At 36.7% G+C, this 27,881-nt stretch overlaps 1 protein-coding gene across 1 annotated transcript in view; it reads left to right on the top strand.

Moving 5' to 3' along the window:
* Nucleotides 1-16,849, top strand: part of trim24 (tripartite motif containing 24) — a 29,754-nt gene extending 12,905 nt beyond the window's left edge. Inside the window, exons 9-18 of the mRNA XM_016246737.1 lie at nt 1,925-2,301; nt 4,695-4,826; nt 8,290-8,404; nt 8,560-8,605; nt 9,581-9,716; nt 9,977-10,197; nt 11,828-11,960; nt 12,089-12,163; nt 15,171-15,317; nt 16,326-16,849. Of these exons, the coding sequence (XP_016102223.1) occupies nt 1,925-2,301; nt 4,695-4,826; nt 8,290-8,404; nt 8,560-8,605; nt 9,581-9,716; nt 9,977-10,197; nt 11,828-11,960; nt 12,089-12,163; nt 15,171-15,317; nt 16,326-16,658 (1,715 nt within the window). The 3' untranslated portion in view covers nt 16,659-16,849. The remainder of the gene's footprint in view (nt 1-1,924; nt 2,302-4,694; nt 4,827-8,289; nt 8,405-8,559; nt 8,606-9,580; nt 9,717-9,976; nt 10,198-11,827; nt 11,961-12,088; nt 12,164-15,170; nt 15,318-16,325) is intronic.
* The last annotated feature ends 11,032 nt before the right edge of the window (nt 16,850-27,881 follow it).

The following is a 27,881-nucleotide window of genomic DNA, read 5'->3' as shown; positions in this document are numbered from 1 at the left end:
GCTTCATCAAACTGTCTGTGTAAATGCATCTAATGCCACTTCAGATGCAGCTTCTGTTTCCTCAGCAGTGGAAAGATAGTTTGTTAATACTAATTTCATTTTAATGGTAACAACTCTACAGTTTCTTATTATTCTAACTGAATTAATTGAAACAAAGTAAGAATTTGATGTGAAAGATGACACATTTAATAAGGTTAAGGGGGAAAATGACCGTTTATAAACAGTAGGATATCTGTTTTGTTACATACAGCAACTCATTTTAAGTGAACTATTTCTTCCTCTTTCCAGTCACAGAGCACTTTATTTTGAGAGTTGTTTAAGTGAGAGAAAATCTGTAACTTAGTCCAGATTGGGGGAATTGTAATGTTTAATCATTTATTTTATTATGTAAATAATCTTTGCATTGAAATTTGCATAGATTTTTGTTTGTATATGCTGTCAATTATAGTTCTTAGAAAGAAAATCGGAATCAGTAAAAATCGGTATCGGCAGGTCACACTTCCAAAAAATTGGAAATCGGAATCGGCCAACAAAATTACAGTCGGTGCATCTCTAATATATATTCCTGCATATCATGTGTGGGGCTCCATAAGAGTGCAATTTCTTGAAAAATAAAATTGTGAACTTTTGTAATCGTGAATATTAACATTGATTGTTTGGGGTCACATTCTGGCTATGGAAAAAGCAAGCGAAGAACTGTTTATGAATTAGTTTAATGCTGTTTACAGATTAGAAAATCAGGACTTCACATTGGTTAATTCAGTAGCATGAAAAACAAAACCCTAATTAAACACACCTGATCCAAATAATCAAGTCCTTCAGGCTTATTTGAAAACTACATGTTATGTGTGCTGGAGCAGGGTTGGAACAAAACTCTGCAGGGCTCCGGCCCTCCAGGAATTGAGTTTGACACCCCTGTCTTAGGGTGTGTTCACACTTGTAGTTCGGTTAGTTTGGTTCATTTGGTCCGGACCAAAAAGGAAAATGATACATTTGGTCCTGGTCCGCTTAGTGTTCACATTGGCATTTTTGACAGTGAACCTAAAGACACCGAACCTAAAGGCATAGTGATACGTTCACAACCTGATTGGTTGGGCTGAATGAGGTATATATCGTGACGGAACTCACCGAACACCCCAAACAAAAGGTGTGTTAGGCTTAAAACGGCACTGTGGGTGTATGATATCAAAGCACCCATTAACCGATCGGTCTGCTCAGCGCCGCTTTAAGACGAACACACCTAATGCCATCTGCTGGACTAAGCGCACTCATTCTTGCGTGTACATATAATTTATTTTCACCACCTGCAAACTCACAAGGAGCTCTTAAAAGGCACTTTACCTCATCGTTGCTCCATGTTTGACCTCTGCTCATTTTGTTTTGGTTACACCGCATCGTCAAATCATGTCGCATAGCGTCACATCTTGTCATTACTTCCTGTTTTTGGTTCGTTTAGAAGTATTTGGTCCGTGTTGCGTTCATATTTCATTCGAACCGCACCAGAGTTCATTTGGAAGTGGACCGAGACCCATCTTTTTAGCTGTCTCAGTCCATTTGTCTGGTGCGCACCAGGGTTTGGATGGCAGTGTTCACACTTACTCAAACGAACAGCACTAACAGAGCAATCGCACCAGGGTTCGTTTTAATCGAACTAACCGTAACAAGTGTGAACACACCCTTACTTGCATTGTTTCTGCACTTTGTTGTTGGCTCTGGCTAGTGCTGCAGTACAGACAAGAGCACATGCACAAGTGCTTTGAGCACTCGAAAACAAACGTCCACTAAGTAGTGTGCACATTTCGAATATGTCCATCTGCCCTCGTTGTCGAAGGAGTGTACTTTCAGTGGCTTGCTTGTGTAAAAGAGTGAAATTCTTGCAAATCTACAATTTCTCTAGTGGAAGCATTCCTGAATCTTTTCCTAGGTTCTTTAGTCGTAGAGAAAACTCCAGTGCGTCATCCCAGCGGTCCACAGCCATTTCCTTTCCAGCAAATGAACCCAGGCCCCAGACTCGACGGTCTTCAGGCAGGGTTCCCGAGCTCACAGTCCCAGCAGCAGCGGCAGAGCACACTGGCCCAGCTGCAGATGCAGGTGGAGAAACTCTCCCAGCACACCAACCGCCACCAACCGCCCAACCAGTGGTCATGGTACCACGGCATGCGCTTACCAGGGCCACCTCCACATAGACCCTTACAGGGTGGATCACCATCTCAGACGTTACCCAGCATGCCACAACACGGACGGCGATATAATGCACGGAGCCCCCCACATATGCTTCAGCCCACTAACCTACCTCCACAGGTGAAGTGTGATTTTAATATTATGGAAATTTAGAATAATTTCTGAAGGATCATGTGACACTGAAGACTGGAGTAATGGCTTCTGAAAATTTGGCTTTGCTATCACCGGAATAAATTACGTTTTAAAATATTTTAAAATAGAAAACAGTTATTTTAAAGCATAGTAACTTTTCACAATATTACTGTTTTTACTGTATTTTTGATCAAATAAATGCAGCCTTGTTGAGGCTTGGTGAATTATTGTAGTTATTCCTGTTGGTAGTGTACATGTTAATATAATGCTCATTTATGAGTTTGGTTCATTTGGTCCGGACCAAAAAGGAAAATGATACATTTGGTCCTGGTCCGCTTAGTGTTCACATTGGCATTTTTGACAGTGAACCTAAAGACACCGAACCTAAAGGCATAGTGATACGTTCACAACCTGATTGGTTGGGCTGAATGAGGTATATATCGTGACGGAACTCACCGAACACCCCAAACAAAAGGTGTGTTAGGCTTAAAACGGCACTGTGGGTGTATGATATCAAAGCACCCATTAACCGATCGGTCTGCTCAGCGCCGCTTTAAGACGAACACACCTAATGCCATCTGCTGGACTAAGCGCACTCATTCTTGCGTGTACATATAATTTATTTTCACCACCTGCAAACTCACAAGGAGCTCTTAAAAGGCACTTTACCTCATCGTTGCTCCATGTTTGCCCTCTGCTCATTTTGTTTTGGTTACACCGCATCGTCAAATCATGTCGCATAGCGTCACATCTTGTCATTACTTCCTGTTTTTGGTTCGTTTAGAAGTATTTGGTCCGTGTTGCGTTCATATTTCATTCGAACCGCACCAGAGTTCATTTGGAAGTGGACCGAGACCCATCTTTTTAGCTGTCTCAGTCCATTTGTCTGGTGCGCACCAGGGTTTGGATGGCAGTGTTCACACTTACTCAAACGAACAGCACTAACAGAGCAATCGCACCAGGGTTCGTTTTAATCGAACTAACCGTAACAAGTGTGAACACACCCTTACTTGCATTGTTTCTGCACTTTGTTGTTGGCTCTGGCTAGTGCTGCAGTACAGACAAGAGCACATGCACAAGTGCTTTGAGCACTCGAAAACAAACGTCCACTAAGTAGTGTGCACATTTCGAATATGTCCATCTGCCCTCGTTGTCGAAGGAGTGTACTTTCAGTGGCTTGCTTGTGTAAAAGAGTGAAATTCTTGCAAATCTACAATTTCTCTAGTGGAAGCATTCCTGAATCTTTTCCTAGGTTCTTTAGTCGTAGAGAAAACTCCAGTGCGTCATCCCCATTTGTCTGGTGCGCACCAGGGTTTGGATGGCAGTGTTCACACTTACTCAAACGAACAGCACTAACAGAGCAATCGCACCAGGGTTCGTTTTAATCGAACTAACCGTAACAAGTGTGAACACACCCTTACTTGCATTGTTTCTGCACTTTGTTGTTGGCTCTGGCTAGTGCTGCAGTACAGACAAGAGCACATGCACAAGTGCTTTGAGCACTCGAAAACAAACGTCCACTAAGTAGTGTGCACATTTCGAATATGTCCATCTGCCCTCGTTGTCGAAGGAGTGTACTTTCAGTGGCTTGCTTGTGTAAAAGAGTGAAATTCTTGCAAATCTACAATTTCTCTAGTGGAAGCATTCCTGAATCTTTTCCTAGGTTCTTTAGTCGTAGAGAAAACTCCAGTGCGTCATCCCAGCGGTCCACAGCCATTTCCTTTCCAGCAAATGAACCCAGGCCCCAGACTCGACGGTCTTCAGGCAGGGTTCCCGAGCTCACAGTCCCAGCAGCAGCGGCAGAGCACACTGGCCCAGCTGCAGATGCAGGTGGAGAAACTCTCCCAGCACACCAACCGCCACCAACCGCCCAACCAGTGGTCATGGTACCACGGCATGCGCTTACCAGGGCCACCTCCACATAGACCCTTACAGGGTGGATCACCATCTCAGACGTTACCCAGCATGCCACAACACGGACGGCGATATAATGCACGGAGCCCCCCACATATGCTTCAGCCCACTAACCTACCTCCACAGGTGAAGTGTGATTTTAATATTATGGAAATTTAGAATAATTTCTGAAGGATCATGTGACACTGAAGACTGGAGTAATGGCTTCTGAAAATTTGGCTTTGCTATCACCGGAATAAATTACGTTTTAAAATATTTTAAAATAGAAAACAGTTATTTTAAAGCATAGTAACTTTTCACAATATTACTGTTTTTACTGTATTTTTGATCAAATAAATGCAGCCTTGTTGAGGCTTGGTGAATTATTGTAGTTATTCCTGTTGGTAGTGTACATGTTAATATAATGCTCATTTATGAATGGAAGAACAATTGTTTCATTCTAAACTTGCTGTTTTTCTTTCTTAAAGACTCTGAGGGGTCTCATCAACAATCCCACCTACCCTTCTAAACCGATGGAGGTGCTGCCAAGAACTCGCTATCCGCACAGTGCTGCTTTCTCCAGTGGAGCTTCACTTCCCTCTCCACAGACGTTCAATCAGGTGAGTGTGCCGGACATCTTGTTATCAGCATTGGGTGATAACTGTGGCTGCTTGACAGGTTAACAAAAATTGTGTCTGTTACAAAAGCTATCAATTGTTTTGAATGAATTTTGAGTAAATATAGTCTTAAGTATATGCGTGCTGTTTTGTGTATGTGTCAGTTGGTACTGGATTATGGTAGGGTTGTGACGGTGAGGAAATTTTCCCACTGGTTAATCGATGTGTGACAACACCGATAATATCGGTATCACCGTGGGGGCAGAGGCGTTCCCTCTTTTCCTAGCTTTCCTTCGCTTTTAAATAGCTTGCAAAAGCGCCGTGCGCATTTTACTTTCACTTTCAAATAGCGGCAATTTGGCGTAAAGCAATTGTTCATTTTTAGTTCATTTGAATATCCCCTCTTTTCCTCGCTTTCCTTCACTTTTAAATAGCTTAAAAGCACCATTCGAGTTAGTGGTAATTCGGCGTCAATTGCTTGAATGCAACAACAAAATACAACGTCAAACTCACTTTAGCCTATATATAAAACATAACTTTTATTAACAAAACGAATAAAAATACACTGTGCTATAGGGCAGGCTATGCCTAATATAAAATAACAAATAACGTGCATAAAGTTTAAATAGGTAGCCAATACAAAACTGGAAATAAGTCAACATGTATAATATGTAACCAAATAAATAAGAAACGTAAAAAGTTTATTAGCAAAACGAATAAGAAAGCTTGGAGGCACGGCATACACCTTGATGTCAAATAAAATAAATAAATTACAAAGTTTAAATAAAGTAAAAATCAGCAAAATCTGTGGAACCAATTAAATAAGTAACGAATGTTTAAAAAAACTTCCAAAATCACCTTAGATAAACGGCCAAAGTCAACAGGCTTTTCAAAATCCAAAATACTGCCAAACAGGCACTTTTGCATTTCGTTTCGAAACTAAATCATCTGCCATCGTCTTGTCTCGTCTCGTCTCGTCTCACCTCACCTCACCTCACTCTTCTTGTCAGTCAGCTCGACTCACTCTCCTCACTGGATAAATGAAATCTGATCTGTGTGGTGCGACTGTCGTTCGGCACGCTGCATTGAGCAGCCGCGTTCAGTTTTTAATTGTAGTGTCTGTTCTTTTACTGAACTAAATTATTTTTATTACTATAAAAAAATCTAAACGACGGTGGGGCTCTGTGCCGCGGTGGGCAAGTGATGTAAGAGTCGACATGGAAATATTCAATCACACAACATGGTTACACCTTATAGTTTTATATAAAGTAATTTATGTAAAATATACATAATAATGTTAAAGTACAAATATGCAATTAAATAATATTATTAAATAATAATTTAATGAAATAATAAACATATTATAATATAACATTCAGGTTGGCTTAATATTATATTTGTTTTTTATATATTTTTATTCATCACATTCTACATGTGCATTTTGTTCTCAAGCTTTAAGGGAATTAACATTTGTTTGCTTAATACAAGATAATTGTGTATCAAGTTTATATTGTAACTAAGTGAAAAAAAACAGACAATTAAATCATTATTGCAACTATTTGTAGAACAATAGTTAGTACAATTAATCAGATAAAATTTCATGACAACTGTAACCTTTTTTTTTTTTTTCAGTGAAAAATAAATATTACAGATTTTTACCTATAGGCCATAGTTCTGTTGAGATAGTGAATTGGTGGGTTTTTGTTAAATGTGAGCCAAAATCATCACAATTAAAAGAACCAAAGACTTAAACTACTTCAGTCTATGTGTATTGAATTTATTTAATACACGAGTTGCACAATTTGAGTTGAAATACTGAAATAAATGAACTTTTCCACAACATTCTAATTCATTGAGATGCACCTGTGTATGATCCAAAATTGGATAAAAAAACAGTAGTATTGTGAAATTATTTTACAATTTAAAATAATGTTTCTATGTATATTAGTGCTGTCAAATGATTAATCACGATTAATCACATCCAAAATAAAAGGTTTTGTTTGCATAATATATGTGTGTGTACTAGGGTTCGGGGAAAAAATCGATACAGCATAGTATCGCAATATTTTCCGCGGCATTACTGTATCGATACACGGATGCCAAGTATCGATCTTTTATTATACTATTTGGTTGAATAATAAAATAAATGTATTTACAGTCCACTAGATGGTGGTGTTGAGTTGTTGTTTTTTTCTGGTGAGGTCAGCTGGGTCACCTTCAGCATGCAGTAAGTTAGAAAAATAAAGATGGCGGCATCGCGGAAAGTTATCAGGAAAGCCCAGTCCACGTTTAAATGGATGTAAGACTGTTTTATTTATTTTAAATTTAACAGTGATTTACTTTCAAATGCCCCAATTGCTGAAGGGTCTGCACAACTTTTTTGTACAAGTTCAAGTTGCATTGTTCAAAATACCTGTAGTAGCACAGCAATGCATACCTGTTTACATTTAATTAAGGTGGACTAGACTGTAATACAAATAGTTGAGTTTGCCAGGTGCATACAACATTTATGACAGGTTTTCATGAAAGTGTTGGTCAGTTTGTCTGCTTGACAATCCCATTTTGCACTGCAACAATAAAACTGAAGTGAGATAAACTGAGAAATGTTTCTTTTTAGTTAAAACAGATGTTGCCAAAGTTTTCGTTTGTGGACATAATTTGAAGTTGGAAAAAGGTAATAAATTACAATATATCGCAGAATATCGCAATACATTTAAAATCGCAATAAAGTATCGTGATAGTATCGTATCGTGAGGCCTCTGGTGATTCCCACCCGCAGTGTGTACTGTGTATACTGTATTTAAATGTATATGTTTGTCTGCTTGACAATCCCATTTTGCACTGCAACAATAAAACTGAAGTGAGATAAACTGAGAAATGTTTCTTTTTAGTTAAAACAGATGTTGCCAAAGTTTTCGTTTGTGGACATAATTTGAAGTTGGAAAAAGGTAATAAATTACAATATATCGCAGAATATCGCAATACATTTAAAATCGCAATAATATTGTATCGTGACACAAGTATCGTGATAGTATCGTATCGTGAGGTCTCTGGTGATTCCCACCCGCAGTGTGTACTGTGTATACTGTATTTAAATGTATATATAAATACACACAATATACATGCACGTATATATTTAAGAAAAATATTTTGTTTATATATAAAATATTAATATTTATTTATATAAATTATATTTGAAAATATAAATATATATATGTGTGTGTAAATATTTTGAAAATATATACATGCATGTTTGTGTATTTATATATACATAAATATACATGGTACACACACAAACTTTTATTTCGGTTGCGATTAATCACGATTAATCGTTTGACAACTCTAATGTAAATATATTTTATAACGGAATCAATTTCTGTGATGGTAAAGCTGAATTTTCAGCAGCTGTTACTCCAGTCTCATATTTAATAATGCATATGCAAAATTTTGTTTGCTTTTTTTTAAGCAAAACATGCAGGTAACGTCATACCTGAACAGGAGATGTGAACCCAGCATGCTGCTGTCTGCTCAAAGGCCCAGTTATCAACCCAGTCACCTCTCCACACCTACAGAGCGAACTGGTACGCTTCATCAGCAAAAACGAATGGCTGCTATTGGTGACCACCTTGTCTTGTCTTGTTGATTGGAGACATTAAGGCTTGCTGCCTAGTTCTGTGTTTATCAAATGCTTTCTCTTACAGTACTGAATATTGTCTTGATTTTATTGGACTTTTAGTACAAGGAATACAAATGTCCGTCACCTCATCAGAACCAAAGACCAGGTAAATATTCTTATTCTTATTAAATATTTTAAGTTTTGAGTTATTTTGAGTTCATCCAGAAATGCTTAACATATATATATTTTTTTAAACTTTGCTTTGTATAGGTTTTTGTTGTACTTGAAAGATTTAAGATTAAAATGTGAAAATGTCTTATCAACTTGCAATGATTTGCATACTGATTTGGGATTGATTTTCATTCTTGCATTTATCTGCATATTGAATTATTATAAGCATCTGTAGACCAAGTCAAGGATGTAAATGAGAGGTGATGGAAGTGTATCATAGTGTAGATGGTTGTTTCCTTAGTAGATTTATTTTAGAGCTTGTAAACAAATACTCTGATTTAACTAGCCAGCTAGACTCTACCTATCAAATAAAAAATTAGTAGGCAAAAAGGTAAAGGTCGTTAGTACTGTTTATATCCAGGCATCTCTCTTTACTGCCGCTGTACATTTCTAGTAGGGGAGTGTGATATTGACGACAAAATGGTATCTATATTTTTTTTTATCCACAACTCCCCAAATAAGGAAAATAATATAGAAAGATTGATTAAGGCCAAGCTAATATAAAACATACCCCTGGTTTCACAGACAAGGTTTAAGCTTCGACTAAAATGCATGTTTGAGTTGTTTTAACTGAAAGCCAGTTGCACTGACATATCTTAAATGTTGTCAGTGTTATTGTTTTGTCTCAAGATGCACACCAGTAATGTTTTTTTCTAAATCACCTTTATAAAAGCTACTTAAATTCCCTAATTGATCTAAGACTTAATCCTGGCGTAGTCTAAGCCCTGTCTGTGAAACAGGGCCATAGTGTTATACATTTACATAAATTAAAAAATTAAAAATATAAAAACAAATTTGCTAGATTTACATTAGTAAATTTGTTTCACAGCATGAAAAGCTATTACTGCCTTTACTACCTTGCTGTTTCTTTCACAAAATGCACATCTAGTCATTTTTATTTTTTATCAAGTTCTGGCTCCTGGAAGCGTGTAGAAGCCCCGCAGAGTGGCCCATCAAACCCTTCCACCAAGAGGAGACGCAGGACGTCTCCAGGGCCGGTCATTGTCATCAAAGATGAACCAGAGGATGACGATGAAGTTCATTTTGTAAGATTTTACTCGTTCCACACCAGCTCACGGAAGGAATAGATTTGAACATCAGAATTATTCGGATTTGACATTTGGTTGACAACCAAATATACCAAAAACTGTTTTTAAAACCGCAACTGCAGGAAATTGTTTGGATAAATCTTTAGCTAATTCACGTACAGTATTTTGTCAGGTACACACAAATCACAGTTTTTCACAATACATGTACACTTTTTACATATACATACTTTTTTTTGTTTTGTTTTGTGTTACTGTAGGTAAAGACCAGTGCTAAAGCCAGTCTTCCAGACAGCACAGGGGTTCAGTCTCAAATGCCACAAGGTGAGCAGCAGTCAGAGAAGACCCCAGAAGCAGATGAAGACCCCAATGAGGACTGGTGCGCGGTGTGCCAGAATGGAGGAGAACTGCTCTGCTGTGACAGATGTCCGAAAGTCTTCCATCTCAGCTGCCATGTCCCCACTCTAAATGCATCTCCAAGGTATCGGATGATCCAACTGAAAATAATAAATTAAACCGATTTGATAATTAAACTGTAGATATTTAATATAAAATATTTTAATATATAATTAATTTGGTGTGCATACTAGGGCTGGGTACTGAAACCCGGTACCTATGTAACCGGTATGTACTAGAACCGAATCCGAACGCAGATTTCGTTGCCTCATTTCGGTGCCATGCCTGAGCGATCCATTTAAATATTTGTCCTCAGGTTTTCCAAAACGGACGTTAGAAGCATCATCTCTGGCACCGGACATCAAAAATAATTTCCTGACTGAGAAAATGCACCTTGAGCTCAGGATCTGTTGAGCAGCAAATACTCCAGATTGGTCTTGTCAGTCATCTATCCTTATTCTCGACCTGTGATCAGTCAAAGCTGACTCTGGTAGCTCTTGTTGGTTGCCAAGTCCGTGTTTTTTTTTCCACAGAATTGGGCTACTTTTAAACTTGCCATGGGTTGATTTTCCCAAGTGGGTTAAAGGTTTGAAATATTGCATAAATTACATTTGACTGAAATGCTTGTATTGAAACATTTTGCATTCTACCTATGATAAAACTTTCATGGACTTCTACATTAACTGTTCCCTCCTGGTGGAATGACCTGCCCAGCTCAATTCAAGCAGCTGAGTCCTTAATATTTTCAAGAAACGGCTGAAAACACATCTCTTTCATCTTCATTTGAGCCTCTAGCTCTAGCACTCTTTATTCTAATGCTACTTCTAATTTTATCTGCTTGTTTTAATTAAAAAAACTTGACACTCTAACATTTGCACTCTCTATTCTATTCCTATTCTAATGGCCAATCCATCATTTTTTCTAGCTCTAATATATATTTTTTAATAAGTATCGGTTCAGGCACCGTTTAGGCACCGGAACCGTTTTAAAAGTATCGATTTGGCACCGGTATCGAAAAAACCCCAAAGGATAACCAACCCTAGTGCATAAACACTTTGTACAAAAATATAAAAATAAAACTTAATTATTCCACATTTTTGGCTAGTAGTCTCTTATGCTCACCAAGGTTGCATTTATAAAAATACAGTAATATGGTAAAATATTATTTTAAAATGTTATTTATTCCTGTCATGGCATAGTTGAATTTTTCATGTGTCACATGATCCTTTAGAAATTAATCTAATGCTGATTTGGCGCTCAAGAAAGTTTTCTTATTAATATTAAATAAAGTTTTTGCTGCTTAATATTTTTCATGATGCACTACCATTCAAAAGTTTGGAGTAAGTAAGATCTTTCATACTTTTATTCAGCAAGGATGCATTACATTGATCATAAGTGACGGTAAACACATTTCTAATGTTACAGAAGATTTCTATTTTAAGTAAATTCTGTTATTTAAAATTTTCTATTCATCAAAGATCCTGAAAAAAACAAGTATAATGGTTTCCACAAATTTGTTAAGCAGCAAAGCTGTTTTTAACATTTTGTTGTATTATCCCAAAGCAAGCATTACCATATCTTTTTCATTTAAAAACATTTTATTTATTGTTAAATTTCCAAGAAAGATTTTGAGAATGGTCAGATTCTGAGAAGTTTTCTTTTATTAATTCTATTGAAGTTATGTATGTGTGTTGTGTTTGTGTGTGTATCTGTAGTGGTAAGTGGTACTGTACGTTCTGCCGTGACCTGACCTCACCTGAAATGCAGTATAACATCAGTGGTAGCGGAGAATCGAACAATGTGAAGCAGGATCCAGATTCTGAGGCTTTCACTCCTGTGGACAGAAGAGTATGAACTGCTTTCAATTAGTTCTGCTTTATTTTAGGTGTCACTTTAGAACTATTAAGTTTCAAAATTGGTTTTACATTCCGAATATCTTTTTAAAATGGCTGCAATTATTTGTTGTGTTCATGCAGAAATGTGAGCGGCTACTGCTTCGTCTTTACTGCAATGAGCTCAGCACAGATTTTCAGGAGCCTGTAACGCCTTCGGTAAGATCATCCATCTCACATGGCATTCTAGACGCATGAACTAGATTTGATTTTCATTGGGGAAACAAAAAATATTTTAAACACATGTCTGGGTCGTATTTCACCCCGAAGAAAAACAGAATTTTGCATAAAGAAAAAAAAATTAAGCCTATTTTATAAAATAAATAGTAATTTAGTATTTTTGCATTGTGACATTATTTTCATGATAATCAAGTATAATAAGAAATCTTAAAGTACCTAAGTAATACAAAAAATTATTTTCATTAAATGTTAAAGGGGTCCTATTTTGCTCTTTTACAAAGTCTTGATTTTGTTTTGGGGGTGTACTAGAATAGTCATACTAGGTTTGTTTTTCACATATTTTACATTATTACAACACCTCTCTCCTTAGTCTGGTATGAACGGCTCAAATAGTTCCTGTATCAAATGAAAGCCCGCCTTCTGAAATACAAAATGTGCTGTGATTGGTTAGCTGGACTAGTGTGTGTTGTGATTGGCTCCTCTCGGCGCCTGGTCGGGAAATGTCACGCCCCTTACCATAGCTTCGAGCTGTGAGCTTCAGTGTAAATATTGCTCAAAATCAAATCAATTTGAGTGTGATTTAAACCCGGATGATTGTAACCACTCTAAGTTCGTCTGACTTGGGAAAGCTAGCGTGTCTTTGACATAGTGATAACACTCGTTGCCTTCTCTAGTGCAGCTCAACCAGGTCTCGTCCCATTCGTCGATATTTGTGATATCACAAATCCTGGAAAATATGCGTTGTAGTCCAAACGAGTCGTTCGTTGTAGTTTTTGAAAAGGGATTTCTGTTAAATAAAATATCTCCTTTTGAATTGGACTTTGAGCTTTGTAAGTTTGCAGATCTTTTTTAAGTCTGGCTTTTACAATATTAAATGTTCCTGTATCAAATGAAAGCCCGCCTTCTGAAATACAAAATGTGCTGTGATTGGTTAGCTGGACTAGTGTGTGTTGTGATTGGCTCCTCTCGGCGCCTGGTCGGGAAATGTCACGCCCCTTACCATAGCTTCGAGCTGTGAGCTTCAGTGTAAATATTGCTCAAAATCAAATCAATTTGAGTGTGATTTAAACCCGGATGATTGTAACCACTCTAAGTTCGTCTGACTTGGGAAAGCTAGCGTGTCATTGACATAGTGATAACCCTCGTTGCCTTCTCTAGTGCAGCTCAACCAGGTCTCGTCCCATTCGTCGATATTTGTGATATCACAAATCCTGGAAAATATGCGTTGTAGTCCAAACGAGTCGTTCGTTGTAGTTTTTGAAAAGGGATTTCTGTTAAATAAAATATCTCCTTTTGAATTGGACTTTGAGCTTTGTAACTTTGCAGATCTTTTTTATGCTCAAACAGCAACATTGCAGACTAACTAAAGTTGAAAAAGCATAATAGGACCCCTTTAAAATATTTGTATATTGAGTAATATTTTTTACTGCCTTCAATTTATGCTGATTTAAATAAAAATGTAATGAATACATAAGCAAATCATTGTGTTTAGAAGGGTATTGAGATTTTTTTTGCATTACAGAAATGAGAGTTTGGAAAGGAAAATTTGCTTAATTGTCATAAATGACAAATAATGCCACAGTTCAAAAATGTTAATTTTGTCATTTGTTGTTTTTGATAGGTTAATTAATCAGTCCGTAAGCTGAATATAATAAATGAGGTTTTTCTTCAGATTTTGGGGTGACCCACATATATTCATTAGGGTTTGGATTAGTGCTGGGCGGTATGACCAAAAATGTATATCACGGTATTTTTCATAATTATACCGGTTTCACGGTACATGACGGTATTTTTTTTTCATGCATGACCGGGTGTTAACCATGTTTTCTACTGATTGAGAGAGGAAATACTGCAGTATATTGACCTATTTTACTGTCATGATGAGTGAATATTGTCAAAAAATACCACACTAAATAGTGACTAAACACGACCCCTTTTAATACGTTAACCAGGAGTCACTCTCATTAATAATCCTGCCATCGTCTGATAAAATCAACATGCATCTACACTAAAGAGCGGCTATGCGGTTGTTTTGGCTATATTACTTTTTTGTCTCATGCAGCGCACTGCCTGCGTCTGAGTAACAAACTAAAAAAAAAAATAACTAAAAAAGTGCATGCGATATTAAGAGACGAACTAAGCACATATTAATAATTCCAAACAATCAGTAAGCGACAGATGCTAGGAAATTTCAAAATTATACCGGTTTCACGGTACATGACGGTATTTTTTTTCATGCATGACCGGGTGTGAACCATATTTTGTACTGATTGAGAGAGGAAAAACTGCAGTATATTGACTTGGAATGGCCTATTTTACTGTCATGATGAGTGAATATTGTCAAAAAATACCACACTAACCAGCGTCTGATAAAATCAACATGCATCTACCCCAAAGAGCGGCTATGCGGTTGTTTTGGCTATATTACTTTTTTGTCTCATGCAGTGCACTGCCTGCGTCTGAGTAACAAACTAAAAAAAAAAATAACTAAAAAAAGTGCATGCGATATTAACAGACGAACTAAGCACATACTTATAATTCCAAACAATCAGTAAGCGACAGCATCTAGTGCTAAAGTCGCGCTTGTGTGGGTGTGAGACGCGGGAGCTGATGGCAGGGGGCGGTGGATATTTGTGGCAGTCAATGTGGATATTGTGGATGAGTTCTTCTGTGTCAGCATGTTCTATTAGTTCTACAGCTTCAGTTTCTGAACTTTCACGCTTAGTAACACATACAGCTGTGCCCTCACCACAGTGCAACAGTGAAAAGGGACCCCTTTAAAACAGTGTCGCGTTCCGTACGTTGTTTAAGCGACATACAGTATTGCGGTATTTAAAAAATTCATATCATAACAAAAATAAACACCGGTATTCGGTATGAACCGGTATACCGCCCAGCACTAGTTTGGATCAAAGCTGTAGTGTTTTTCATTTAATGATTAGGACTGTTTTCTGTTCTGTCCCTGGTTCACATTTCAAATTTGCAGTCGATGCCAGAGTACAGTGAGATAATAAAGACGCCAATGGACCTGTCGGTGATCAGAAGTAAACTGGCGGTCAGAAATTACAAGAGCACTGAGGACTTTGTGGAGGACGTCAGGTTGATTTTCAAAAACTGTGCAACTTTCCACAAGGTATGCTGACTTGCATTGACTTACAGTATTATTTTCAAGATATAAGGGACGATTCTTCAATTAGGGAAACTTTCTCTCTCTTAAGATGGCTTTGAGAAAAAAAGCATACAAAAAAATATTAGATAGAATATAAATAGCTTTAAATGTTTTGTGTGTATCATTCATTTAGGGCTTGTTGTCAAACCTTTTTAAACCTTCACTCTATAATTATTATATTTTTTTAAGTCTTAAACTCACAAAAAAAAAATTCTAAAAACTTGTAACATCAAATCATTTTTCTTTTCAAAAATAATTTGGATTTTGTGAACAATTATTTATTTATATATATATTTTTTTTAATAAAGAATCATTGTCCACTATACTGATATCATTACCATTACAGCAAGCATTTTAGTTTTTTTTTTTTTTTTTTTTAAAGAGTAGTCATTGTGAAACAAAGCTTTTCTCTAAACTATATCTTCAAATGGTTCATTGCTCAAAGCTTTTCAAGTGCAATATGTTTATTTTAACCATTCCCTAGTCTTTCAGCTGTTATTTCATAGTTGAGATTAATATACAAGTTACAATATTTAAAATAAATTTAAAACGTTAGGCTATTTATTTGAGATACGGAAGCATACTGACGCATGTGGTTATAAGACAAGCTTTGGACATCATCAGAGAAGTGTCCTTATTTGTAAGCTATTATTATTTTATTTTATTTATCTTTTATTTTTTTTTATTTTTAGGCGGGTTCTTTCAGTTCAGTAAGTTTTTATAGGTTACTTGACTGCTAGATAATGTGTTGAGTTAACCAAAACTTGCTCAAAGGCGGTGATAAATGTTTTAACTTCGTTTAAAGGGTTAGTTCACAAAAAAATTAGAATTGTCAATTCTGCCATTTACCTACCCTCAAGTTGTTCCAAAGAATTTTTTTCTTTCTGTTGAACACAAAAGAACGGTGGTACTGCTTGAATGAGACATACTACACATGTGATATCTAATGTTGTGTATTCATGTTGTTTGTAGGAAGACACTGAGATGGCCAGTGTGGGTGCTAATCTAGAGAGTTACTTTGAGGAACAGCTGAAACTCTTGTATCCAGACCGGACATTTCCTGGCGTGAAGGAGGAGGCCATTGCTTCTTTGTGTCCCGATGATACAAGTCCCTTATCAAAGACGCCTCCGCAAAACACTTCCCCTGCAGAGGAGATTGTGAAACCCTCTGGTGAAGATCTCCCTCAGGGGGAACAGCACACTAAAGACATTGAGAAGAAGCCAGAGAACCTCAGCTCTCCTGCAGGATTCAGTCTTGTAGATGCTGAAACGGACAGTAAAGCAACTAAAGATCCAACTTCCTGAGAGAATCTTCCTTGTTCATTCTCTAAAGACTGGATGTGACATGCACTTTTCTAGAGCGTGAAATCTCTGGTTCAGTTGCAATAATTAATACTGTATATTTTAATTGTTTTAAGCATTTGGAAAATAGGCAGTTTGACCACTAAAGATGTAATATAACAATGCAATGTGGAATATAGGCATAATAAATACCTATATAAATACATCTAAAAGATGCCCGTTTGAATTTTCATTTAAAGATGACAAATTACATGGTTCTCTTTTTAGTTATTTAAACACAAAAGTATAAATTTTTTAGGCTTCACTGCTCTTATCCATATAATGAAAGTGTATGATGTTTGTCAAGCTTCAGACAGGACAAAAAAAAGTAGCATTGCTCTGCAAAGATAACATTGTGTTCATTGTGTTCATGTCCAGATTACAAAAAAATCTGCGTCAAAAACTACTAATTTAAAACCATGAGACCGCAGGCCTCTCTCATCTTTTTAAGTGGGAGAACTTGCACAATTGGTGGCTGACTAAATACTTTTTTCCCCCACTGTATATATAGCAACAAATAAAAGTAAAGGAAATGTGTAATAACCAGTATGCATAACATATATGCATAACAAAGAGGTTGTGATTGGCCCACTACCAACATAAGAATACTACAATAAATGTGTTAGTCTTGTCCATTTAAGCAGAAACTTTTAGATCAAAAGGTTTTTGGGATCATAAGAAACAAGTTTTTTACTTGTATACACATGAAGAAATACAATTGAATTTCAAGCATCAAGAGGAACAAAGGGAAGCTAATACTTCTTTTATTGGTCAACAAGATTATTGCCATATATAAGTAATGACAAAATGCCTATTATTGTCTAAATGGCTTGGCTAAAAGTTGAGTTAGCTCAAAAGTTGTGCTAAAAGTTACAAAAACAAATATTTCCAGCTGTTTCTAAAACCAGTTTTCCATGGTAAGAATAAAATATTTTGGAATTAACATGCAAGTTTTACAAACAATAATTACACTGAGTAGTGATGGGAGAAACTGAGCTTTTTGAAACTCTGAAACAATGGAATCAATTGAAAACTCACGGTTTTGTGTTCCAAACATCATACGCTAGAGATATACGCTGTATACATGCAATGGGAGCACAGCCCAAACATGTTATGACACCTTTCACAATCCAATTGCAATATTACAAATAAACTTACCCACTGGCTCCTCCCACTGGCCATCATGGCCTGCCTGTAACCCTGTGGTCTCCAGACCCACTTCCACTTTTTGGTCCTGGTCCTCCATCATCAACACCCCCTGGACTTTAGAGTCACGAGATCAGTGATATTCCAATATACAAATACGTTTTTCTTTCCTTACATTTGGCTGCACTCTTCAAAAAGCCTCAGCCATTGTACAGTCATGATTAAGAACATGGCCCACAATACTGGCCCTTATTTCATCAGAAACATGCCTATATCATTGGCATCTTCTACCTCTTACACTCTTTTGCCTTCCTACCCTTCCACCTCACATCCTTACTCTTCTTCCTGGATGTTGACCCTGTTTGTTTCCTTATTCTTCCATTGTCAGAATGTGCTCTGTCTATATATGCTTGAACCAAAGCGACTGAGAAAAATTGTAAATAAAAAAATTTACGTTTTAGCTGGTGTCCGGGTCAATTGGCATCTTACGAGTTTACTTTAACGCAAACTTTATGAAGTCTTTGCATAAAGTCGAACTCGTTACCTTTCGAAATACCCGCTATTCCGCTTGTCGTTATGTGTATTGTGTAATTTTATCTTTGAAGCAGATTTGTTATGTGACCGCATTAATTAAAGTTTCCTAAGGGTCAAGATCAAGTTATCTGCATCCCCTGCGCTCCATCAAGCCACTCCCATAATAGCTGTCACCACTCAAATTAATGCACGATTCAGATTAACTGTATGTGTGTAAGTACTCTAATACAATTATAAAGTTATTTTATCACGAATAAATATTTCGTTGAGTAAAAATGGCTGTGTCTATATTATTATAGATTACACAACATTATAATATTATTTTTTAAACTATTATTATTTTAAATTATTGTCCCCGGATTAGTAGGGCACTCTTGTGGCTGGGATAGATTTTAAATATCAATTCCACTATAAAAGATGCTATCTAATCTTGTTTATATTAAATAAGCCTGCTCCTGAGCAGTTTTAATCTTATGGACCTGTTGCTATGACAGCAAGTCCAGGATTAGGTTCGAAGAACCAAATAATACAAGATCATGCCAAATCGTCAACAATCAAATCCAGCTAACTGAGTTTGCGACATACAAAGAACGGGCCCCAGTTGCACCAGTCAGAGCCGATCCTCCCTATACACAAAAAAGGCAAGCTGCGTAGGGCCCCCAAAACACCAGGGGGCCCCCTTGCTCTCAAAGATGATTTAATTTTAGTTTCGTTTTTGAATTTGGCCAGCGGTTATGAAAACATGAATGATAATTTATTTTTAATGTGGTGCGCTGTCGCCCTTTCTACGTAAAAATCAGTCCAATCATGTAATGTGAATGTCGTACAGTCTTGCTCGAGACTAAAAAAACTAGTTGAAAGCGTACCAGGCCGTGGAAGAGACACTGTTTCTCAAGCGCTTTCCGCGAGTGCGATTCGAGATGGAATGAAACATGGACAAATGCGTTTCATTCATTCGTTCATATAGGAAATCATGATCCGCACTCACGAAAACACATGACGAAAAGACATGTCCTTTCCCATCAACGATGAATGTAAAATAAAACGAAAAAAGAGGACTGTTTTCGTGAGTGCGGATCATGATTTCCTATACTCCGTAATTTAACAGATCGACTCACTAAAATAAAACGACTAAGTGACGGAAGAGTGCGGTGCAACCGGTGTCGTGGAACTACATTAATTCGTACATAACCACTCATACCTGCTGACACAGTTTTGCATAGGGCCCCCAGAAGTCTAGGATCGGCACTGGCACCAGCTGTACGTAAGTTACAACTTAGCCTAGTTTTGACGTAAATGGGCACTAAGTTACAACTTACGCACTACTAAATATTTTTTTGTTGCACTATTACACTTAGTTGAAGTGTAACTCTACGTATAAACTAAATATTTACAGAAGCGTCTGGTCTGGAGTAATGGTTGGAATAAAATAGCAGACCGAGTGAACTGCATCAATATGCTCTTCTTTTACCCGACAACCTTCAATCCTTTAGGCATACATGATGCTGCTGTCATTTACACTCACGTACATATTAAGAGAGAGAGAACAATATGTGAATAAACGTACTTTGTTTCTTTTTTTAACGCGTCTTCAACACCAAATCTACAGCGTGCCTCTGTGCGCTTCAGTCCATGTTGCGCATGTCAGATGAAATAATAAATAAATTACATTTCTTATGTTTTTTCTTTCTTTCAGTATTTATTGATCCTTATTTATTTCAGTTACAGTTTCTGAATGTTATTTACATATAAAAATGGCTTGCATATAGACTAATGTTATTAATGTATCGTTTTTAATGGAAACTTTATATTTTTACCGTAGTATACGTGAGGAAAAAGAAGTTAGAATGAAAGATTAATTAAAATTCATAGCATTTAAACAAGTTCTGCTCGCATATTTGAACGTTTATATTGGATGATGTGGGGGATAAACGTCATATTATGCGACTACGCATTACTTTATGGAGAGTTTACAAACTACTTACTACGTCCTGCTTTACGAACAACTGGTGCAACCAAATAATGTATAGATTTAGTTACAAACTAACCAGTAGTTACCAGGGTTGGGAGGGTTACTTTTAAAATGTATTCCATTACAGTTACAAATTACTTCATTAAAACGGTATTCAGTAATGTAATCCAAGTACCACAATATAAAAGTAATGTGATCTGATTACTTTTGGGTTACTTCAAGTCACATATGTAAATAAAGTCAAAAAAGCGTATCTGAGTACTTTTATTTAACTATGACTTTAAAATTAAAACTAATAAAAACTATAAAATATTTGAAACTATTAAAATCCCATTAAATCCCATTACAGCCTGTATATATATATATATTTGTACAAGATGCAGACATCTAGTGGCTATACAGTTTAGTATTACAGTTTTATTTTTATTATTTGTTTTTATTACTTTAACATGTACAAGAACAAATAAATATAGTTTCACACAACTTAACTCCAACACAACTGCAGTCATGCACACCATGGAATTTTCAATCACTAACAAACTCTAAATTTTAGCTAACGTGATGATTTCCATGCTAGTCGTACCTGCAAATGTTCAAGTTGGTTGAGTAGCCTTTGTTAAAGCAAGAGTTTTCATGCATAGTTTACGCTGTACGTACCTACAGCGTGCCTCTGTGCGCTTCAGTCCATGTTGCGCATGTCAGATGAAATAATAAATAAATTACATTTCTTATGTTTTTTCTTTCTTTCAGTATTTATTGATCCTTATTTATTTCAGTTACAGTTTCTGAATGTTATTTACATATAAAAATGGCTTGCATATAGACTAATGTTATTAATGTATCGTTTTTAATGGAAACTTTATATTTTTACCGTAGTATACGTGAGGAAAAAGAAGTTAGAATGAAAGATTAATTAAAATTCATAGCATTTAAACAAGTTCTGCTCGCATATTTGAAGGTTTCTATTGGATGATTTAGGGTAAACGTCATATTATGCGACTACGCATTACTTTACAGAGTTTACAAACTACTTACTACGTCCTGCTTTACGAACAACTGGTGCAACCAAATAATGTATAGATTTAGTTACAAACTAACCAGTAGTTACCAGGGTTGGGAGGGTTACTTTTAAAATGTATTCCATTACAGTTACAAATTACTTCATTAAAACGGTATTCAGTAATGTAATCCAAGTACCACAATATAAAAGTAATGTGATCTGATTACTTTTGGGTTACTTCAAGTCACATATGTAAATAAAGTCAAAAAAGCGTATCTGAGTACTTTTATTTAACTATGACTTTAAAATTAAAACTAATAAAAACTATAAAATATTTGAAACTATTAAAATCCCATTACAGCCTGTATATATATATATATTTGTACAAGATGCAGACATCTAGTGGCTATACAGTTTAGTATTACAGTTTTATTTTTATTATTTGTTTTTATTACTTTAACATGTACAAGAACAAATAAATATAGTTTCACACAACTCAACTCCAACACAACTGCAGTCATGCACACCATGGAATTTTCAATCACTAACAAACTCTAAATTTTAGCTAACGTGATGATTTCCATGCTAGTCGTACCTGCAAATGTTCAAGTTGGTTGAGTAGCCTTTGTTAAAGCAAGAGTTTTCATGCATAGTTTACGCTGTACGTACAACTATGTTATTTCCTTTATCCTCTTTGAAAACAAAATAACTTTGAAATTTCCAGACATGAAAAAGTTTTTTTCACAGCAGGAAGCATCATAATTTTTTTTAACTGTAGCAGACGGTGTTATTTGTGCACGCACCAGCAGGTGGCTCATGTGAGTCAACATGAGGAACTATGATGAAGCAGCGCTAAATATATCGTTATTTTGTCAACATACTCATTTATTTAATTTTAAATGAAACAAAATGTAATCCTGATAGTATTCCCACTGTTTATAAAATGTAACTGTAATCTGAATACTTTGTTTTTTAATGTAACTGTAACGGATTACAGTTACTAGATTTTTGTATCCTGATTATGTAACGCCGTTACATGTATTCTGTTACTCCCCAACCCTGGTAGTTACTAAGCTTCTAGTGTGGACTTCAGTCCAGTGCCGCAGACGGTTCCACAAAATTGTGTGAAATTCCATCAGCTGTAGTGATCCTCAGAACCATGGGGAAGAATAGGCCAAACTTGAGTCCAGGACATGAATAGAGAACATGTTTGACATCTCTGAATGCAGACCATTTCTTAGCCACCGCCGTAGTGTAGTCAGCAAAAGTAGACAGTTCTGTGGATATCTGTTTATGACACTGTGAAAAAGAAACAAGCCCAGATGAAGCAGTACATTGACATTAAGCAGCATGCACATACACCATCTTTTGCTCAAGGAGAGAAAGTGAGGGTCAGAATTCCTTGCTTAGTTTCTAAAGCACACCCTAAAATTTTCTGCCCTCATAACTGTGGAAGAGTGTGCGGGACCAAACACCTTTCTGCTAAGTAATGGGAACAGCTGGAATGCCACACACTTGGATCATTCTGCCTCCGCACCTGATCAACAAAGGGGTCATATGATGCTGCTAAAAAGAACATTATTTTGTGTATTTGGTGTAATGAAATGTGTTTATGCGGTTTAAGGTTAAAAAAACACATTATTTTCCACATACTGTACATTATTGTTTCTCCTCTATGCCCCGCCTTTCTGAAACGCGCCGATTTTTACAAAGCTCATCGGTCTGAAAAGTGAGGTGTGCTCTGATTGGCCAGCTATCCAGTGCATTGTGATTGGCCGAATACCTCAAGCGTGTGACGGAAATGTTACGCCCTTTACCATGTCGTGATGCCCTGTCCGGCCGGAGCGACGAGACAAAAATATTAAAATCCATTATAAACATTTATTGCATCCAGTGGGGATATAATTACGGATTATAATGACGTTGCATCGCGCCGTGTAAACATAAAACCGTGTCTGCATTTGTGATCGGAGAAATGACAAACAACAAGTGCTACTCTACACTGCCCAAAAAACTCGCATTGGAATGGCAAATTCTTTAAATATAAAAAACGTACTTAGAACAGCCGGCATTGTAGTTTACTCTACCAGGATCAAGAAACAGTCCTCCATAAAATGCGCTGGACACATCTGAATTTTGGTTAAGCTGTTCTGGAACAGTGTTGTAAATACAACTTAACCACTGATTTCTAGTCGTGTCCTCTTTTGGAAGGCCAAACAAAATAGTTTCGCTTTCACAATGAAACAGCGTCACACACCGCGGCCTTGAGTGAGCGGAGGCCGGAGGCCTAGAGTGAGCGGCAGCCTAGAGTATTCGCTTTCACAACGAAACACAGCGCCCTCACGACATGGCGGTGGCGGCAACAACAATACTACAGCGAGAATAAAAGCTACACCTTCTTTCTTTGCTTCAACATTTGGGCGGCATTATGCAAATCTTCCCACATCGTGATGTAGACATGTGGGGGGGCGTGTTAGAACGAGCCGTTTTAGGTAGGCATGGTTGACTCTTAACTTTTATAAAGAATATCTCTTTGGATTTGAGACTTTAGTCTTTGCAACTTTACAGATCTTCTTTATGCACCAAGAGTTTGTAACACTCCAAAGAGACAGGAAAAATTGAAATCGCACCATATGACCCCTTTAACACTACCCACTACCCAACCTCTTCACAACCAACTCTGAATACTCCTCCAAAACAGTCATATATGAAATCTAAATCTAAGTGGCATGAGGATTACATAATGTGATTGACTGTGATGGAAGTGTTTAGAATTGCTTTAGCTTTGATGCAAGGTCAAATAAGAAATATTGTTTTGCAGGTGTTCTAAGTTTCATGTACAAGAAATAATTTAATTTCAGTTGTTATTGCCAGATATTTATTATGGTTATTGATTTATCTTCTTGGGTGACTATTGTTGCAGCTTTATGACAATAATTCTGTTCATGTAGAAAATATGTTTGTTACTGAGGAAATGTTCTTAACAGAGAGGGAAGATGTTGTGTTCTGTGAAACACTGTGATTCTGCATATAACTGCTATGTGGCAGTATCATAGCATGATAAGTAAAAGGTAGACAGAGTAATAGAGAGAGTTCTGTGTTATTGCTGTTGACTTATGAGTTGTTTGGTATTCTTGATGTAATAAAATCTCCATTGTATGAAGTTAGCTCTGGCCTTGGTCCTATTCATCCGCAACACCCACAATGCTTGGATCCTTTAATACAGACCTTGGAATGGAATTCTCTCTGCCTAGATTTTTTTTAGACTATATTTAAAATTTGATAAACTATTTTAAAATCCAACTGTTAACAGGCATGTTACATTCTATGTATGAAGTTATGTTGGATTATTGTAGATAGGTAATGTAGCAAATCCATTAACAACAAACACAGACAAGTTTAAAGGGATAGTTCACCCAAAAATGTAAATTATGTCATTAATTACTTACCCTCAAGTCGTTCCAAACCCGTAAGACCTTCATTCATCTTCGGAACCCAAATTTTTGAAATCTGAGAGCTCTCTGACCCTGCATAGTCAGCAAGGGAACTACCACATTCAAGGCCCAGAAACATCGTTTTGGAGATCGTTAAAATAATCTATGTGAAAACAGTGGTTCAACCGTAATTTTATGAAGATACGAGAATACTTTTTGTGCACAAAGAAAACTAAAAGAACTTTATTCAACAATTTCTTCTCTTCCGTGTCAGTGTCTGTCGCATGTGTTGTGCTACTCTCGTGAATGGCGGCGGACGCTGTAATTAACTACAAAGAAGTAGTTAATTACAGACCGATCTCGAATCTCCCTTTTCTGTCCAAGATACTAGAAAAGGTAGTATCCTCACAATTATATTCCTTCTTAGAGAAAAATTGTATCTGTGAGGATTTCCATTCAGGATTTAGACTGTATCATAGTACTCAGACTGCTCTCATTAGAGTTACAAATGACCTGCTCTCATCATCTGATCGTGGTTGTATCTCTCTATTAGTGCTACTGGATCTTAGCGCTGCGTTCGACACTATTGACCACAACATTCTTTTGCATAGACTAGAAAACTTTGTTGCCATTAGTGGAAGTGAATTAGCATGGTTCCAGTCATACTTATCTGACCGCCATTAATTCGTAGCAGTGAATGAAGAGATATCATATCGATCACAAATGCAGTATGGAGTACCTCAAGGCTCAGTACTAGGGCTGTTACTTTTCACGCTTTACATGTTACCCCTGGGAGATATCATCAGGAAACACGGTGTTAGCTTTCACTGTTATGCTGATGATACTCAGCTCTATATTTCTTCACAGCCTGGCAAAACATACCAATTCGAAAAACTAACGGAATGCATAGTCGATATAAAAAACTGGATGACGAGTAATTTCTTACTGCTAAATTCTGAAAAAACAGAGGTGTTAATTATCGGACCTAAAACCTCCGCATGTAATAACCTAGAACACTGTCTAAGACTCTATGGCTGCTTTGTCAATTCTTCGTCATCAGTTAGGAAACTAGGTGTTCTATTTGATAGCAATCTTTCCTTTCAAAGCCACGTTTCTAGCATTTGTAAAACTGCATTTTTCCATCTCAAAGATATATCTACAGTGGGGCAAATTAGTATTTGATACACTGCCAATTTTTCAAGTTTTCCCACTTACAAAGAATGGAGAGATCTGTAATTTATTCATAGAAACAAAGATATTATATAGGCATATGTCGAGGAGAGTTTCAACCCTTTAACCAATAAGGATATGGATGACATACATATAGGATCTTTGGCCAAGAACATGTTTATATAAAATGGCCTAAATGTGAGCCAAAATCATCACAATTAAAAGAACCAAAGACTTAAACTACTTCAGTCTGTGTGCATTGAATTTATTTAATACACGAGTTTCACAATTTGAGTTGAATTACTGAAATAAATGAACTTTTCCACGACATTCTAATTTATTGAGATGCACCTGTACTTGCTACATCGTTAGAAGAATGGCATCTACTCTAATATTAAGTCTGTTTCTTTCTTATTCCGAGGTCACCGTAGCCACCAGATCCAGTCTGTATCCAGATCAGATGGTCACTGCAGTCACCCGGATCCAGTACGTATCCAGCACAGATGGTGGATCAGGACCTAGAGACGACCGCTACAGCCTTGAATGTCAGCGGAGCAGAACAACTAGATAAGCCCCAGAGACAGATCCCCAAGTCAAGTCAAGTCACCTTTAGCACTTTTAACAATACAGATTGTGTCAAAGCAACTGTACAGAATTAATTAGGAAAATAGTATCAATAATGCAAAATGACAATAGTAAACACTCAATTTTCAGTTAAAGGCAGTTCATCATTGAATTCAGTGATGTCATCATCCAGCTCAGTTCAGTTTAAATAGTATCTGTACAATCAAGTCGACGATATCGCTGGATATTAAGTGTCCCCAACTAAGCAAGCCGGAGGCGACAGCGGCAAGGACATCACTTAATTCAATGATGGACTGCCTTTAACTGAAAATTGAGTGTTTACTATTGTCATTTTGCATTATTGACACACTATTTTCCTATTTAATACTGTAAAGTTGCTTTGACACAATCTGCATAGTTAAATGTGCTAAAAATATATATATATTTCATGAAAAATAGCTGAAACATTTGCATTTCCCATTTCCACGAAGTTCATAAATCTCAAGTTAACATATTTGCATAATGCATAATAAAAGCCATATCTTGTTTTCCATATATACAAATTTCATTCTATATATATATATATATATATATATATATAAATCTGACAAAGTGATTGTTTCAAAGGAAAATCAAAGAGAGTGAGGTTTGATGTTAACTTTTAGCATGATATTCATTTACCAGTTTACCAGGCCAAGCTCCTAAAAACCATTGATGAGACTGGCCCAGACTTTGAGTTCTTTCGTGAGCTGTGCAGCACCATAGACTTGGCTTTACTACAATAATGGTGCAGTTGATTGGCTGAAGAAATTTGTTGTCCTAAATCTGATGGAGATTAAAATCTGCAAGAAGATATGAACCCACCAAGGGCCTCTTCAGAGGCACTATAGAGGACTTTACTGAGTGGTTTACAGTAGCCCAGAAAACATTACTGGTGATGTGTCATTTTCTGCCAAAAAGAACCAGCTCGACAACTCACCTGGTTCACTCAGCATAAATTGTTGTAATCTGTGAGAGGCACCAACAATGGCATTGCTCTCAACAAGGTTGTAGAGTATCAGGTATACGGTTATGTGAACTGAATTCGAAAGGGAACAATCTTGGGTTACTAACATAACCTCTGTTTTCTGAGATGAAGGAATGATACGTCACCTAAGCAGGCTGTGTTACTGTGCTTGGCTGTGTTGAATGGTGCACTTGAAAGCCATTGGTCAGTCAATTTCAGTTATCTGCCTTAATTACAGTTATAAGAGTTCAGTATTATTTAGAAGGAAGGTGTTTACTGATATCATAAGCTACTGACACAATGTCTTGTATCCTCATTTCAGGGAACCAAGGTTACGTGAGTAACTGGAGAATTTTATTTA

This window comes from Sinocyclocheilus grahami, unplaced genomic scaffold (genome assembly GCF_001515645.1).
Source record: "Sinocyclocheilus grahami isolate Dianchi unplaced genomic scaffold, SAMN03320097.WGS_v1.1 scaffold809.1, whole genome shotgun sequence".
Lineage (NCBI taxonomy): Eukaryota > Metazoa > Chordata > Actinopteri > Cypriniformes > Cyprinidae > Sinocyclocheilus > Sinocyclocheilus grahami.
The sequence above is the reverse complement of the archived record's forward strand: the minus strand, read 5'-3'. Positions and strand labels throughout refer to the sequence as shown.